This window comes from Neltuma alba, unplaced genomic scaffold (assembly GCF_004799145.2).
Source record: "Neltuma alba isolate B1F8T4 unplaced genomic scaffold, ASM479914v2 tig00002520_pilon, whole genome shotgun sequence".
NCBI classification, from domain to species: Eukaryota; Viridiplantae; Streptophyta; class Magnoliopsida; order Fabales; family Fabaceae; genus Neltuma; species Neltuma alba.
The window spans coordinates 24,380-40,598 of record NW_021632895.1 but is presented as its reverse complement, the minus strand read 5'-3'; the positions used below and the strand labels follow the sequence as shown (position 1 = coordinate 40,598).

Sequence of the window (16,219 nt, the reverse complement as noted above, 5' to 3'; positions counted from 1 at the left end):
GGACTCGGAGCCGGTTTCATACGCAACAGCCCATATTCTTGTGCGTGTCTATAAATGGGCTCTGTTTCGGTCCAATAAATTTCTTCGGCTTATGTTTGGTCAACATTTCCCAACTCATGTCAATTCATTGGTTTCTCAGCCTCTTTTTTTTTAATCTGATCTAAAGCTCATATTCAACTCACTCGATTTTCAACTCACGAGAAAGAAATTAGTTTAGTAGTACCTTCGATCCTAAATATAAAATTAATTGAATGATTAAATAAGTTAAAAAATAAATTAAATAAGTTATTAGTAATAAATAAGTATGTTTTTTGTAAATATCCTTATTAATCAAATGTATTGGTTAGAACTATTATATTAAAAATGATACCTTGAAAAAATCTAGATAAATATAAAAGATTAAAATAGATTAAGGTATTATATTTAAGACTAAATAAAAGTGAAATAAGTTTTATATTAAAGACCTGAGGTAATACTATTGTGATGTCATCCGGTATATCCAAGTATTCTAGAGAACTAATTTTTTTTTCCAAGATGCGGTAATTTAATTTTGAATTTGGCATCATCAGAATAATTTTCCACATTTCGAGGCATCTTATTTTGCCGTGCAACCAAACCCAAAAATTAACCGCACTTCATGAAAACTTATCTTCTCCCTCTTTTTTCCTTTTTTGATTTCCTTAAAAAATGACTTCATCCTATAAAACATGACCTAAATGGACATCTACCTCTTTCGGACAAAACATCCCACGTTTCTCAATCTCACCTAAACAAATTGCACCTTCCATTCCAACTTCCAAATACACGGATTTCAACTCTTTGCAATCATCCTACAATGTCTTCTAAAAGAAGCTCCGTGCCTTAATGGCTATTCAGCCACTCTTTCCATTTTTTCTCTCTCTCATCATTCTTGAATGACATAATGATCTTTGATATTGAATTTCAATGACTCATCATAGTTGAAAGAATCTGGATTTTCAAGACTTTGATTTGACAAAAAACGATACATAGTAACAACTGCACGTTTTTAATCCAAAAGTAGCATTTCATAAACGGCGAATCAAACGCCTGATTTTCGAATCCTTTATGTTTGGAGAGTAATAACATACAAATTTATTTGATTAAAACAAAATTAACATAAGATTTACAAATAAAACAAAATAAAATAAAGAGGCAGCCTGAGGCTATATATATAGAAGAGAAAAAGTACAAGCACAAGCAGACTTGCACTGCCCATCACATACACAACCCCGCCCTCTATAAGAATCTGCCACCTTCGGCCTCTCCCTCCCTTTCATTCTTCTCTTCCCGTGCAATTATATATCTTTCATCCTCATGAGGAATCACCCTTCACTTTGATTATTAATTATTCCTCCACTATAACGCCGCTCCTTTATCCTTATTCCCATTTATATATGTTCATTCCGCTTCCTTCTACAAGTTTTCTCCTACTAGCCCAAAGAGACAACGACGAGAGAGAGTCATGGGTTCAGTGTCTAAGACTGTCTGTGTCACCGGGGCTGCCGGCTTCGTCGGTTCATGGCTCGTCATGAGACTCCTGGAGCGCGGCTACGCTGTTCGAGCTACCGTGCGCGACCCTGGTTTCATTCCAACCCTCTTCTTCTTCGTTATTCATTCACCAATCACGTATAACACTGGTCTTTACTTATTTGATTTCATTTTGCAGCTAACATGAAGAAGGTGAAGCATTTGCTGCAACTGCCGAAAGCCGATACGCACCTGACTCTGTGGAAGGCCGATCTGCCCACGAGGGAGTTCGACGACGCCATCAATGGCTGCACTGCAGTTTTCATGTCGCCACCCCTATGGATTTCGATTCCAAGGATCCTGAGGTATATGTACACGCACATCCTTCTTCTACATATATGTTATATATGCACAAACACACGCGAGAGTGAACAGATTCTCCATTCTGCCTTTTTCCTCTTTATAATGACCAGTTCAACCATTCATGCATGGCCTTTTCGTTCAAAATTCTTTCCCCCGAATATCCACGTCACCATCTCTCTCCTTCCGTTTCTCGTTCTTTGGTGTGGCTTTTGAGTTCTCTCTGTATTGCTGCAAACATAACTTAGCCAACTTCAACCCAGACTCACGGTACTAGGTCCGTTTCACGTGTCTTGCATGACGTGTTGAAACTTGAAAATAAATCATCTTTGTTTATGGTTTATAATGTGAGATTTTCTGTACATTTTATTTCTCGCTCTCTCTCACGCACTGATATATTTTGATTGGACAGAGAAAAGCAGCCCATCGAATGTTTGTTTTATGTAACATAAAATCCGTAATGTGTCGTTCTATTTACTATTTTCTGTGTGATTATTGATTTTTTTTCAATAATTAATTTGGTTTGATGTAAATTCAAATTATTTTTCTTTAAAAAAAATCTAAATCTGCGTTGGTGTATTACTTAACGTTTTCGGCAACGGATTAAGGCCAGTTTAAAACTCAATAATTGAGCTGATATGAGTTTTGAAAAGTCAGCAGATTAGCATCTTACCGTATCAGTCCTTTGTAAATGCAATTTAAATAGCACGCGTGCAGAATATGCATGGCTCGCACGTTATCTTTTTGATTCATAAAGTGCTTATTTGACTTCATGCTTAAAAAAAAAAAAAGCCCTCATTTAATTGAGGCTGATATTCAGAAAATTTATTTCCTAACATTCTATGGATTAGATTTAGATGAAGAAATAAAGAGATGTTGGGATATGGAAAAATTAAGAAATTAAGATATTGTGTTGGATGCGAAAAATTCCAAATCTTGATAGGATCTGATGTACGTAACAAAAAAGCCAAAAAGAAAAAAAAAGGACAGAATTGAAAAAAAAAATAAAATAATATATTAACGGTAGAATTTTGCAGAATACTGCATTGTGTTTCTTTAATTAGTGAACACACGTTCGTAGTTGAATGACTTGGCAATAAGCACACGAGCATTCAGGTGACGTGCCTACTTGGGTGACTTGGTCAAATATGTTCATATTAAATGCTAAAATATTTGATTATGACTGGGACACATTTTTGTATAGAATGAAGTGATAAAACCAACCATCAATGGCTTATTGGATATCATGAAAGCATGCGTCAAGGCCAACACCGTGAGAAGATTGATATTCACATCCTCTGCCGCGAACCGTCAACGTCGTCGAGCATCAAAGACCAGTGTTCGACGAGACTTGCTGGAGCGATGTTGAGTTTTGTCGCAGAGAAAAGATGACCGGTGGGTGGGTTAGTAGCTTGCTTTCTCTCTTTCTCTGCTCGGCATTTGTTTCTGGGATCAATTCCCTACATAAGAGGGACAAGTAATCTCAGACATTCACAAAACCAAATATTTTGCAGATGTATTTCGTTTCAAAAACGTTGGCAGAGCAGGAGGCATGGAAATTTGCCAAACAACATAACATGGATTTCATCACTGTAATCCCTACGCTTGTGGTTGGTCCCTTCCTCATAGATCCAATGCCTCCCAGTCTTATCACTGCTCTTTCTCCCATTACTGGTGCGTTATTACCATCATCGTGTCTTTTAATTTCGTCTCTCTTCTCGTTCATCATATGCCCTTTGATTTAAATGTTGTAATCGCAGGGAATGAAGCCCATTATTCAATCATAAAGCAGTGCCAATATGTTCACTTAGATGATCTCTGCATGGGTCACATATTCTTGTTAGAGCATCCTGCGGCAGAAGGCAGATACATATGCTCTTCCCATGATGCCAACATTCATGACGTTGCAAGAATTCTCAATCAAAAATATCCTGAGTACAATGTCCCCACCAAGTATACCCTTCCCTTCTGTTTACTTATTCATTGCCATCAACATTAAGAACTCTTTTACATGAAGGAGTGAATGCATGGTGGACTACTTGCCATAAACATGATTCATGATTTTGTTTATATAGGTTTAACAATATTCCAGATGACTTGGAGCCTGTGCACTTCTCATCTAAGAAGATCAAAGATTTAGGGTTCCAATTCAAGTACAGCTTAGAGGACATGCTCACCGCATCTGTTGATACATGCAGAGAGAAAGGACTTCTTTCGGAACCAACAAAAACTCGTGTTAATTAATGGCACCACTAATCGAAAATAAAAATATGATCTATATACATATCTGTGCGCGCCCTCGTGTCAGCCATTGTCTTGGCTCTCTATCTAGTTTTTGGTATGTTAAATGATGAATTGGGAAACATATGAGTACTGCAAATAAGAGTTCGTTTGGGAAATAAAGTTGCCTTTGGAGGAGGTTCAATACTTTATCGTCTAAATTAAAGCTTTGACTTTGTTCTCAATTATTTAATGCAAGGTCATATCTTCCGCTTACTCAGTTTTAATCTGAGGAGATTTTCTTAGCTCTGCTAATTGCCGGTATCGCTATGTGCGCATGAATGAGAAATTCAATTTTGATTTTTGAACTTCGAATATGTCAACGTACTGACGCATACGCATATACCAAACACACGATTGCCTACGAAAGGGAATGGACCCGAGTGTACGGCCCACATAATAGGAAGGGAGGTGTGAGTATCATTAGAAGTCCGCTTAGAGAGGAGAATAATAAGCAGTTTGGTAGATGCGCCTGCACACGATTGCCCGTAGGACGTGTTTTGTCGTCATTCATCTTTTCTTTTATTCGTCAAATGATGACATGTGGAATTAAATATGACCTCTTCTGATTTTTATTTTGATCCTAAATATAAGACTCCTAATCCATTATATCTCTCATATTTATATATTTTTTCCAAGATAGTATTTTAGTAATGATAGTTATAGCCAATACACTTGGTTAGCAAGATGTTTTAGAAAAGACAACATTTATTTATGACTAATAATAATTAATTAACTTATTTTGTTAATATTCTTAAATTAGCCCAACTAGCCCTTATAATTAGGACCGAAGGTAGTAATTATTGCCTCAAATACGCAAGTATTCGTTTTGAACTAATTACTACAGAGGGTTTTGTCTATTATGTCGCAAAGCCATGGCGTTATCGGATCGGTGACCAGGAATTTCGAAATATTTGTTGACTTTTTCTTTGTGCAATGTTTGAGGTAAATTATACTACAAAGTGAGTTTTATATTTAGAATTAAAAGAGTATTATTATTATTTATTAGTGTTGAGATAACAAGCGGGTAAAACGGCTTGGTTGAAGATGCTATGGAAGATATTGTATGCTTTGGAATGGGCAGGTCATGATATGAATGAGACAGTTTTTTTTTTTTTGGGTATAAGAGAGGGGCAAAGCGCAACTTAACAATTTAAGAAGGGGAAGGAATTCCTAAAGACTCGTCAGCTACCATAGCCCGAAGAAGGAGTGGGCAAAATGAATGAGAGTTTTACTTTTGCTTTGTTCCAGCTCACTAGCTCAGGCATCCAAACTTTTGCTGTACCTCCCGCATGGGGTATTTTACCCACTTTTATTTACTTCTCTTGTGGGCCCACTGTTATTGCATTCGGTTTGGGCCACTGTAATGTGCTCCTTTTTTACTGTTTTAATTGTCCGCAACATGCTCTATAGTGTACTAACGGGGTTGGTTCAAGTGGTAAGCAGCTTGGTACCCTTAAGCAAGATCTTGAGTTCGAGTCTTAGCATATGCAGAAATCCCCATTGGGAGAGATCAACCCACCACAAGCCAGATGCGCGATGCGGGTCGGATTCAGATGTAGTCGAAGCAAAGTTCCGGTGAATTGGGTGGGCAACCGAAAAAAAAAAAAATGCTCTATAGCGTTATGAGAAAAGAGGAGACACAATATGGAAGTCTTGTTCTTGTCAGGATCCGTGAGCTACTGAGATTCAACTGGCAAGTTGTGCTGAAACATGTATCAAAGAGAAAGGAACAAAGTGGCGGACGGGCTTGCAAAGATGGGTATTTCTCTTTCTGCATATTGGGATACTTGTCCTGAGAACTTACGAACTTTAGCGGATCATGATTGTACAGGATCTAATCCTGATAGTTCCTAATTTGGGCTTATAGCCTTCACTTGTACCCAAAAAAAAAAAGCTCTATAGCGGTTATTCCAGTTCTGCTTTGGTGCAATAAATTTTCTCATGGTGGCAAAAAAAGGAATCAACAAGTTTTAATTGGGCCCACTTTTACAGGCTTGCGGTCCAATTTTGCAATCGCATGGCAACGAGTGTCTTTGATATCAGTGCGGAATCTAATATGTGTCCACAATTAATATCAGACAAAAAAATGATTATACAAAAAGGCCGGAGGGGCCCTTTCCTTTACATTTCAGCCCAATCTAATAACCAAATCCCTTAGACCGGGATGATGGAGGGCAGGGATATGATAAACATAAAATTACAATGGCCTTGATATTTTATTATTATAAAAAATTTTAAATTTATAGTTCAGCAAACATGAATAAGACTAATAATCATTGATAATTTATAAAGTGGATGTAACAATTCTGACCATTTAATTTTTGAACAATTTTTGATTCTTTAATAAAATCTATTCTTTAAAAATTTAGGGTTCTATTTATATCGTGGACAGTTATCCTTGTTAATTTTGTCTAAATAGCAAAGCTCAGTGAGCAGGAGACAAATAGATCCACATGAGATATAATAATAGCGGTGGACTATTATTGGTGGCCGTCCATCTCTTCCCCACAACATTCCCCCGTCTCTCGGTTTCATCTATAAAACTTTACCTTCCATTCCGCCTTCTTTCGGTACCGTTTGTCGTTAAGAGAGAAATGGAGGAAGGGAAAAGAGAAGAAAATTTAATGAGTTTTTATTTAAAAAAAATAAAAAAGCGGATCTTTAAAATTGTAACAAAAAGTAATATAAAATAATAATAAACATTAATTAAAAGTTTTAAATTCTATTTTTTAAATTTTTTAAATTGAGCTTATGAAAATTTTTCATTTCTTTCGTACCAAACGGACTGCTGATATCCAGAATTCAGCCCTTCTCAAATCGCAATTATCCTCACATATCTTCTAGAAACACCTCCCTGCCTAATGGCTAAAAGGGGAAGAACCGACGCATGATTAATTATTTGAGTCTTTATATGTGCAGAATAATACGGACAGTATAAACTAAGATGGATGATTCACAAATAAATTAAAGAGGCAGCCTGAATCTACTAATCGATAAAACTTTAGGTGTTTGGATGAAACCAAACCGTGCGTTTGAAAAAGTGATTCTGGAGAATAGATTCTGGAAAAATAGATTCTGTGAAGAATAGATTTGTAAAAAGTGATTCTGAGAAGTGAGAGGGTTTGGATATGTTATCAGAAGTAGTTTTATATATACAAATTACTAAAAAAGACATAAGTTAATATGATAATTACAGAAAAAATAGATTTATGATATATTTTAATTTGAGAAATAAAATGTTAATAATATGTTTTTTACCAACATAATAATAATACATAGATAATATAATTAATAAATAATTAATGTCTCTATATATTTATAAAATATAAGATTAAATATATTTATAAAAATATGTTTATAAAAAAAATAACAAGATACATATTATATAGGCCCTCACACTCTCCTTTTTTCTCCAAAAGCCAAAAAATTTTGCTTTTTCTAAAACATGGTTTGGAGTCAAAACCATGGTTTTGGTTTTTGGAGAGGCTGGTAGCATTTTCCCCAAACCATGGTTTGGGTCCCCAAACCATGGTTTGGGGTGCTATCAAACAGAGCCTTAATAAAAGAGGGCTAAGTAGAGGGAGAAGGAAATTAACTGCAAGTCAGTCAGCAGAGAGGCACCTAACACGACCCTCTGGTGATCACGTTGTGCACCATTAGTTTTGGTCATCTATTCTGCTCCACAACTTCACTTCTTGACCCTACAGCAGCTCCGGCCACCTCTATAAAATCAAGCCTCCAATATATGTATACACGCACAACACCACACGCACATCTGTCATCCTCAAACTTCAATTGACTTTTCGCCCCAGTTGCCCTTTACACTACAGTGCTCCTCCCTCTTCTTAATTCCCTCACAATAACCGAAAGAGCCCGACTGAGAGAGAATCATGGGGTCAGTGTCTGAGACTGTTTGTGTCACCGGGGCTTCCGGCTTCATCGGTTCATGGCTCGTCATGAGACTCCTGGAGCGCGGCTACACTGTTCGAGCTACCGTGCGCGACCCTGGTTCCATTCCAACCCCTCTTTCTTCTTCTTCTTTGTTTTCATTCACCAATCATGTATCACACTTGTCTTTGCTCATCTGATTTCATTTGCAGCTAACATGAAGAAGGTGAAGCATTTGCTGCAACTGCCGAAAGCCGATACGCACCTGACTCTGTGGAAGGCCGATCTCGCCCACGAGGGAAGTTTCGACGAGGCCATCAATGGCTGCACTGCAGTTTTCCATGTCGCCACCCCTATGGATTTCGAATCCAAGGATCCTGAGGTATATACACTCTGTGCTTTCAGCAACAAGCAGAACACACAAGGCATTCAATTATGTCCTGCTGCACATGAATGACTTGATCTCAATCATCACTAATTATATCATATGATTAAACAAGTTTTTGATTGGGATGTTGTAGAACGAAGTGATAAAACCAACGATCAATGGTTTATTAAGCATCATGAAGGCATGCCTCAAAGCCAAAACTAGAAAATTGATATTCACATCCTCCGCCGGAACTGTTGATGTCACAGAGCACCAAAAACCTGTGTTCGATGAGACATGTTGGAGTGATGTCGAGTTCTGTCGCAGAGTGAAGATGACTGGCTGGGTTAGTGTGCTTTCTCTTATTTCTCCACTTCCCTTTTGGACATATGCGAGATGAGTAATCCCACGCATATATACATAACGAACTGAATATTTTGCAGATGTATTTTGTTTCAAAAACACTGGCAGAGCAAGAGGCATGGAACATTTGCCCAAGAGAATAACATGGATTTCATCTCCATCATTCCTCCTCTTGTGGTTGGCCCCTTTCTCATGGATTCAATGCCTCCTAGTCTTATTACCGGCCTTTCTCTCATCACTGGTATATACATATTAATATTATATATGCCCTTCAATTTCAACCCCATCATCACTTATTGTGCATATTTTAACTCAATGGGCTCTAATCGTAGGGAATGAAGCACACTATTCAATCATAAAGCAGGGCCAATTTGTTCATTTGGATGACCTCTGCATGGGTCACATATTCTTGTTGGAGCATCCTGAAGCAAAAGGAAGATACATGTGCTCTTCCCATGATGCCACCATTCATGACATTGCAAGAATGCTCAGTCAAAAATACCCCGAATACAATATCCCCACCAAGTATGGCCATTTCCCAAATTCTTTTCCTTAATACTTAAACTCGTTTACATGAGTGAGTTAATGAATCAACGTGAAACATTTTGTAGGTTTAAGGATATCCCAGATGAGTTGGAGATTATTCGTTTTTCTTCCAAGAAGATAAAGGATTTGGGGTTCCAATTTAAATACAGCTTGGAGGACATGTTCACTGCAGCTGTTGATACTTGCAGAGAAAAAGGACTTCTTCCCAAGCCTGCTGTAGAAACCCCTGTCAATGGCACCACTGATCCGAAATGATTTGGGATGCGTCCTCGCATTCGCCATAGCAGCTTTGCCTCTTCTGTTATTAGTTTCTGGTGTTCTCAATTATGGCTTGGGATATATATGGGTTCTGGATATAATATTTGTCTACGGCGGGATGCAGCTGTCATTTAATGCTTTTTTATCCAAAGCTTGGATTCGTTCCACATTAATGCAAGTTTGTGTGCTTCTCTTGCTCAACTTTACTCTTCGGAGCTTTCCTTGGGTTTGTGTCGCTAGTTAATGTCGCTCTGTAATGTGAAATTAGATCTTGAAGTTGATACTCGAGAAGGATTGGCTTCAAGAAAACCAGACTGATAGTGATATGAGATTTTAGTTGTACTTTACATGCTGCCATTGAGATCAGCATTAATTATTAAACCTTCTAATGAAACTTTCGTGCAGAAAGATAAGATGAAGTCCCAGTTTCACGATGCCTTTGGAAAAAAAAGCTTTTTAAAATTTTTAACTACTCCTTCCGTTCCTTATTATAAGAGACAAATAACCGAAATACGTTGATAAAAAAACCAGTTAAAATTAGTTAAGAACAATTAATGTGTAAAAAGTATAATTTTTTTCCAAAAATACCCTCATTAATAAGGAGAGAGAGCATGAGAGAGAACAATTAAATTATTAAAAAAAAGAGAAGTGGGAGGAGAGAGATGGTGAGTTGGAGATAATAAATATGGGTAAAATAATAAATCAACCCAAAAAATAGAGACAACTTGTAAATGTCTTTATATAAGAACATGCCATAAGCATCAAATGTCTTTTATAATAAGGAACGGAAGGAGTAACAAGCTTACAAATAAAATAGTTTTAAGTTCACTTTGAGATTTTGATTCATTGGAAAGAAAAAGTATGGGTGACGATCCTGCTATAAGGTAAATTAAGTGTGTATGTGGGGGGGGGGGGGGGAGTTAATAATTTGAAACTTTAAGTTATTCAAAAATAATAATATAAAAAAACCAATTGCGTAAATAAATTATAAATCGATATCTAAAATTGAAAATTTCAAGAGAGAATCCCCAAAAAAATTGAAATTGTTAAATCTCAAAAAATAAGATTTTGCAAAAATGTGTTGTTTTTTGTAAGTCTAATTTCAAAACCTGTTACAACATTGTTATTAAACCTGATTTATGATTTAGTAATTTTAAACTTTTTTTCTAAATTTCAATCTTCAAACTTTTTTACTGTTCTAATTTTTTTTCTTTGACCTTAAGCGTTCCAAGTTCAATTGCATGTTATGACGTAATAAACCGAATATCAAATAATTGTGCAGTTATTATTGGTTTGCTGGGAACGTGAATAATGATTTGTTTTGTGCAAGGATAATATTTAAGTAACATTTTTTTTACCAGATAAGTAACATTAGACTACTGAACAAAGTTATCCTAAAAATTGATGCTGTTTTGTCTCAATTGGACGGTCAAACCAACAAGCCAATTGTTATATAATTGGACGGTCAGACCAACAAGCCAATCGTTTTATAATCCAGGCCAAAAAAAAAAAAATCGTTTTATAATTTACCCTTTCTTTTTAAACTAATTATAGTTCTATTATTTTGTTGGAATTGAATTTATGAATTCAGTTTAGCTCTCGCAATAATGGCTTGCGGGGCTTAAATGGCTTGAGCTCCCCGTCAGACTAAGTTCACTTTGATGCTATAGCTTATACGACATAGATTAAGGTCTTGTTTGGACTAACATTCCAAAAGTATTTATAAGTATTTTTATGTAAGTTGACATAAAAATTTTTTTTACATACTTATCTTATATTCTATAAATCACGTTTAAAAAATTATTTATAAACTATTCTAAACAAATCTTAAAATGACTTTGTCGTGTTGACATCCCATAAAAATTAAGTTTAGGCCCAGCCTTATGCCAGCACTTCGACATCTATTCATTCATTTATTGGGCTAGAAACATAACGTGGTTGTATTAAATTTGGATATTGGATATTCCCGTTTTACTTTCTTCCTTCATTCTCTTCATTTTGTTCCCACCATTAAATTTTTTTAAAAAAAGAATGGTTAAAATTTAATATTTTTTCTATTTTTATTATGTAGCAAATAATTGTCAACTGTACAAATCAACTTTTAATATTTTAATTTTATTTATATAATACTATAATGGCTTAATACAATTTTTAGTTTAAAAATTTGAACTTATTTTATTTTCAGTATTTGAAATTTGAAACAAGTGTTTGATTATTAAAATTTATTTCGTCTATAAATATTAATCTTTGTAAGTTAAATGTGGTTTCAAATTTCAAGAACAAAAAATACTTATTTTAAATTTTAGAGATTAAAAATTGTATTAATCCTATTATAATCATAATTTCATAAGATATTAAATATTAACTTTTTATTTTTAATGATGAGGAAAAAGAAGACGAGAGGGTCCAATGGGGCTGTAGTGCTGTACTAGGGCACCAACATTTCATCAAACCCGGACATTTTTTGGGGCAGATTAGAGCCCGGAAAGCTGGTATGCTCGTATTTGGTTTTAAAAAAAAAGTAAGGTGCGCCAGCACCCTGAACTATTTATCCAGGTGCGTCTAGTGGTCTAAAATAATTTTGGGTGCATCCAGTGTTCTAAACTAATTAAAATGGTGCGTCTATATCCCAAGCTAACAAAAATGTTATGTTTAACTGTTACTTTTCTGACTCAACTTAAAGTTGACCCCAAATATTCTAAATGGTAGACATATAGACATTTGATATGTATTATTCTTACTCAAAATTGAATTTATTTCCTTCCTCTTCTTCTAAATAAATTGATTTTTGAGTAAGAATAATACACATCGGGTGCCTATGTGTCTACCATGTAAAATATTTGGGGTCAACTTTAAGCTGAGTCAGGAAAGTAACAGTTAAACATAACATTTCTGTTAGCTTGGGATGTGGACACACCATTTTAATTAGTTTAGGACACTGGATGCATCCAAAATTACTTTAGGCCACTAAACGCACCTGGGTAAATAGTTCAAGGTGCTGGACGCACCTTAACCCTTATAAAAAAAACGAATGAAGCCAACGTTTCAAGGAAAAATAAACACCAGTAAAGTTCAGTACGGCTGAATCCATTTTTAGGCTGTGAACAAAATATTTTGCGAAAAAGAAAAAGGAAAAAGAAAAGAAAAGAAAAGAAAACGAAAACGAAAACGAAAACCAAAAGAAGAAAGAGAGAGTAAAAAAAAAAAATTGCCTTGAAGAAGAAGAAAAACTCACTTCTGGGATGGTATCTGGGGACTCGAGTGGGAAAACGGAAGCCGCAAACCCTTGCCGAATTGGAAAGACGGAAGCGGCAGCGTAGAAGATGTTCAGAAACCAGTACGACACGGACGTGACGACATGGAGCCCAGCCGGGAGGCTGTTCCAGGTGGAATACGCGATGGAGGCAGTGAAACAAGGGTCCGCTGCGATAGGGCTCCGATCTAAGACCCACGTTGTCCTCGCTTGCGTTAATAAGGCTAATTCCGAGCTTTCCTCCCACCAGAAGAAGATCTTCAAGATCGACGACCACATCGGAGTTGCCATTGCTGGCCTCACTGCCGACGGTCGAGTTCTATCCCGTTACATGCGATCTGAGTGCATCAACTACGCCTACACCTTCGAGTCACCGCTTCCCGTCGGTCGACTCGTCGTTCAACTCGCCGATAAGGCTCAGGTCCGTATCTCACCATAATCCGTTGCTTTCTTTCCAATTTGCCCCATCCTTAAGCTTTATCTTTACTCTTGTATAATTCAATGAGCGGGTCGGGGTAGTGTTTGTAGTAAAATGGTAGACTAGGCCTAGATTTGGGCTGGAGCTGCAGTTTTGCCCCCCTTTCATTTTATCCTCCTAATTAATCGGATGAGAGGCAGTTCTAAGATGTTGGAGCCAATATCTTCGGTGGAGTGAGGGAGTTCTATATAATTGGGTTGAAAAAAGAAAAAAACACACGCTGAACTTCTTGCACACCTTGAATTTTGAAAGGCCAAATGATCCAGTTAGGCGCTTGAATTAGGATTAGTATCCGGGGTGTGTTTGTTTTCTAGGCGCAGCTGAGGTGAAATGGTAGGACTGACGGTCTTCAATGCGTCTGTGGAACATCAGCTAACAATTATTGCAAACTCTCAAAAATCTGGGAATTAGGTTACTTGGAGGAAATTGTGATAGTGTTCAGGATCAAACGCACTTAAAATAACAAAATAAAAAGGGAATTGAAAATTCCAGGACTTCTGGATATGGTGCATTCAGAAACCAGAAGATGCCCGCCTTAGTTTGCCTGGGGGATAAAAGAGACCTGATGGATGGGAGTGTGTAGTCGCATTTTTAGTTCCTTATTGGTTTTATTTTCAAATTATTTTCCTAGTCCTGACGTTGATTATAGTGTTGGTGTAAAATTTCTCGCGCTAAACAATTTTTTTCCAAGTATGCTGAAGAGTACTATAAAGCAACAACCAATTGTTTCTGCTGGTATCCCGCGTGATATGTTGTTACGTTGGTGTCTCTGGAGTCCTTATTTCGAGCAAGGGATCTGTACACCTTTGTAGATTTACGTGTGTGTTTAGCACCAGCACCACACAGTCATTGGCCTCCCATTCTGTGTGGTGATTATGTGAATGAAATTTTGTCCCTGGCCACTAAAAAACAAAGAGGAAATTGTGGCCATGGACCGGATTGTTTCTATTATAAAGGGAAGTACCTTGATGCTTAACAACTGCTTGGATCCATCTCCGCATGTGTAATTAGTGGTTTAAAAAAATCGTAACAAAACATTCGAATTTAGTTGTTATCTGATTTGACTGTTCATATCATGATTAAGTTGTCCATTTTAAGCCAAAGCTTTCGTAGATTTTAGAACTTTGTCAGACAGGTCAATCTATTTGAACTGCAAAGCTTCGGTGGGGATCGGGTAACCATTGGTCACTAGATCTAACTACATTATGAATCTGCATATATAATTTTCTTTTGTTGAACACCAAAGTTGTCGGCAGTGTTTATGAATTTATTTGGATGTGATTGTATGGACCTGAAAGTGGTCTGGTCTGTGATATCTAGCTTTGTAATTTCTTGTTCTTTCGGTTGTTTGTGATGCGCAATTATGTGGCAGGTCTGCACCCAACGGTCATGGAAACGGCCTTATGGAGTTGGTCTCCTGGTAGCAGGATTGGATGAATCTGGAGCTCACCTCTATTACAACTGCCCCAGTGGGAACTACTTTGAATATCAGGCTTTCGCAATCGGATCTCGTTCACAAGCTGCAAAGACATATTTAGAACGCAGATTTGAGAGCTTCACGGGCTCCTCAAGGGAAGATCTGATCAAGGATGCTCTCATTGCTACAAGGGAAACATTACAAGGGGAAAAACTCAGGAGTTCTATATGTACTATTGCTGTGGTTGGAGTTGGTGAGCCATTCCACGTACTGGATCAAGAAACTGTACAAAAGTTGATCGACGATTTTGAGATTGTGAAAGAGGAAGAAAGTCCTCCTGCTGAACCTCAGCCAGCACCTGAGCCGGCTGCTGCTGCCGATCAGGGTTCTAGTGCAGATCAGGGTGCTGCGGCAGAGCAAGGGGGTGTTGCTCCAATGGATATTTGATGATTTAAAAACCATTATCATCTTAGGTACCAGTGGTCATTATGGGAGTTTGACGGTTTATTTCCCCTCAATCCTTTCTATTTCTGCAATTTTTACAGCAGCGCGTTATAGAAAACGATATAATGCCAACGGTTGGACTTAAAGCTGCGATCTAAGTTATACCACAGGATATAATGCAATGACGTATGCGGTAAAAAATGATAGGCAACCCGGTATTTTGGTTGTAACATCCTGAATTTTAGAAAAGTTGGCCAGACTTAAAAGTGTGCGCTATGATAATTTTCATTCGAATGTAATCTCTTCTATGTGCTATAAATTGTTGTATGAGAGAGACTCGGTTTTTTTCTTGTGCGTTGCTTTTAAAAGTGGACTTCAATGCCCACATTCATGAAATAAAAACGGAAAAACGATCTACCTCGATGTGGCTGGAGCCTGGGGTATACTTCCAAGGGCATTTGCTGCTTGATGAATGAGTTTGCTTCTTTCATTGTAACAACATAAATAATCAAATAAGTAAATAGTAAATACAATGCGATTAATGAAAAAACCTCAAGGCATCCAATTTTCGGAGCATCAATTTTGGTTCCCTTCCTAATTGGGTGATCAGCGCAGCTGTGGGTGAAGCGGATTTGATTGTTAAAGTGCATTGGTTTAGGCTGCCCAACAAACGTAAGTTATAGATTTATAAGCATGTAACATTATTTTAAATAATTTTTTGAAGGCAAGAAATTTTTAGAATTATTATTTTGATTTGCCATAACATTGCCACAAAATTATGCTTTGTTGACCTAAAGGTACCGTACATGTTCTTTTGTGAATTTGATTTACAACTTCGTTTATTTGTATTTAAATTGATAGGGAAACGCAAATATTGCGATGGTTAGTAAAGTTTCATTATTTTATTTACATTTTTATACATGCTAATTTAATATTTATATATTTATTTTCCATGAAATTTCTTAATTTATTTTTTATTTGGCTATCAAATTTTCAAGAAGAAATAAATTTATTCGAACTCGTTAATTCCCATTCAGTCCTTTTTTTTTCTATTTTATTATTTATGAAACTTCT

At 36.7% G+C, this 16,219-nt stretch overlaps 2 protein-coding genes and 1 pseudogene across 2 annotated transcripts; all 3 read left to right on the top strand.

Moving 5' to 3' along the window:
- The first annotated feature begins 1,483 nt into the window (after positions 1 to 1,483).
- Positions 1,484 to 4,144, top strand: LOC114731031 (bifunctional dihydroflavonol 4-reductase/flavanone 4-reductase-like; annotated as a pseudogene).
- Positions 4,145 to 6,789: 2,645 nt separating this feature from the next.
- LOC114731039 (proteasome subunit alpha type-1-B) lies at positions 6,790 to 15,495 on the top strand. Its single transcript, XM_028918167.1, has 3 exons — positions 6,790 to 6,800; positions 12,863 to 13,227; positions 14,657 to 15,495. Exons 2-3 carry the CDS (start codon positions 12,877 to 12,879, stop codon positions 15,146 to 15,148), a joined length of 843 nt encoding a protein of 280 aa, XP_028774000.1. The 5' UTR covers positions 6,790 to 6,800; positions 12,863 to 12,876; the 3' UTR covers positions 15,149 to 15,495.
- On the top strand, positions 7,897 to 9,961 carry LOC114731020 (bifunctional dihydroflavonol 4-reductase/flavanone 4-reductase-like). Its single transcript, XM_028918146.1, is given in 7 exon segments — positions 7,897 to 8,139; positions 8,232 to 8,401; positions 8,541 to 8,732; positions 8,830 to 8,874; positions 8,876 to 8,990; positions 9,082 to 9,274; positions 9,361 to 9,961. Coding segments are annotated over 7 exon segments (1,023 nt in total). The 5' UTR covers positions 7,897 to 8,021; the 3' UTR covers positions 9,551 to 9,961.
- Positions 15,496 to 16,219: the final 724 nt, after the last annotated feature.

Excerpts from the sequence above, each read along its gene's own strand:
- LOC114731039 (XM_028918167.1), top strand. The coding sequence starts at position 12,877 with ATGTTCAGAAACCAGTACGACACGGACGTGACGACATGGAGCCCAGCC. Across the intron at positions 13,228-14,656 it reads AACTCGCCGATAAGGCTCAG|GTCTGCACCCAACGGTCATG; the intron begins GTCCGTATCTCA and ends ATTATGTGGCAG.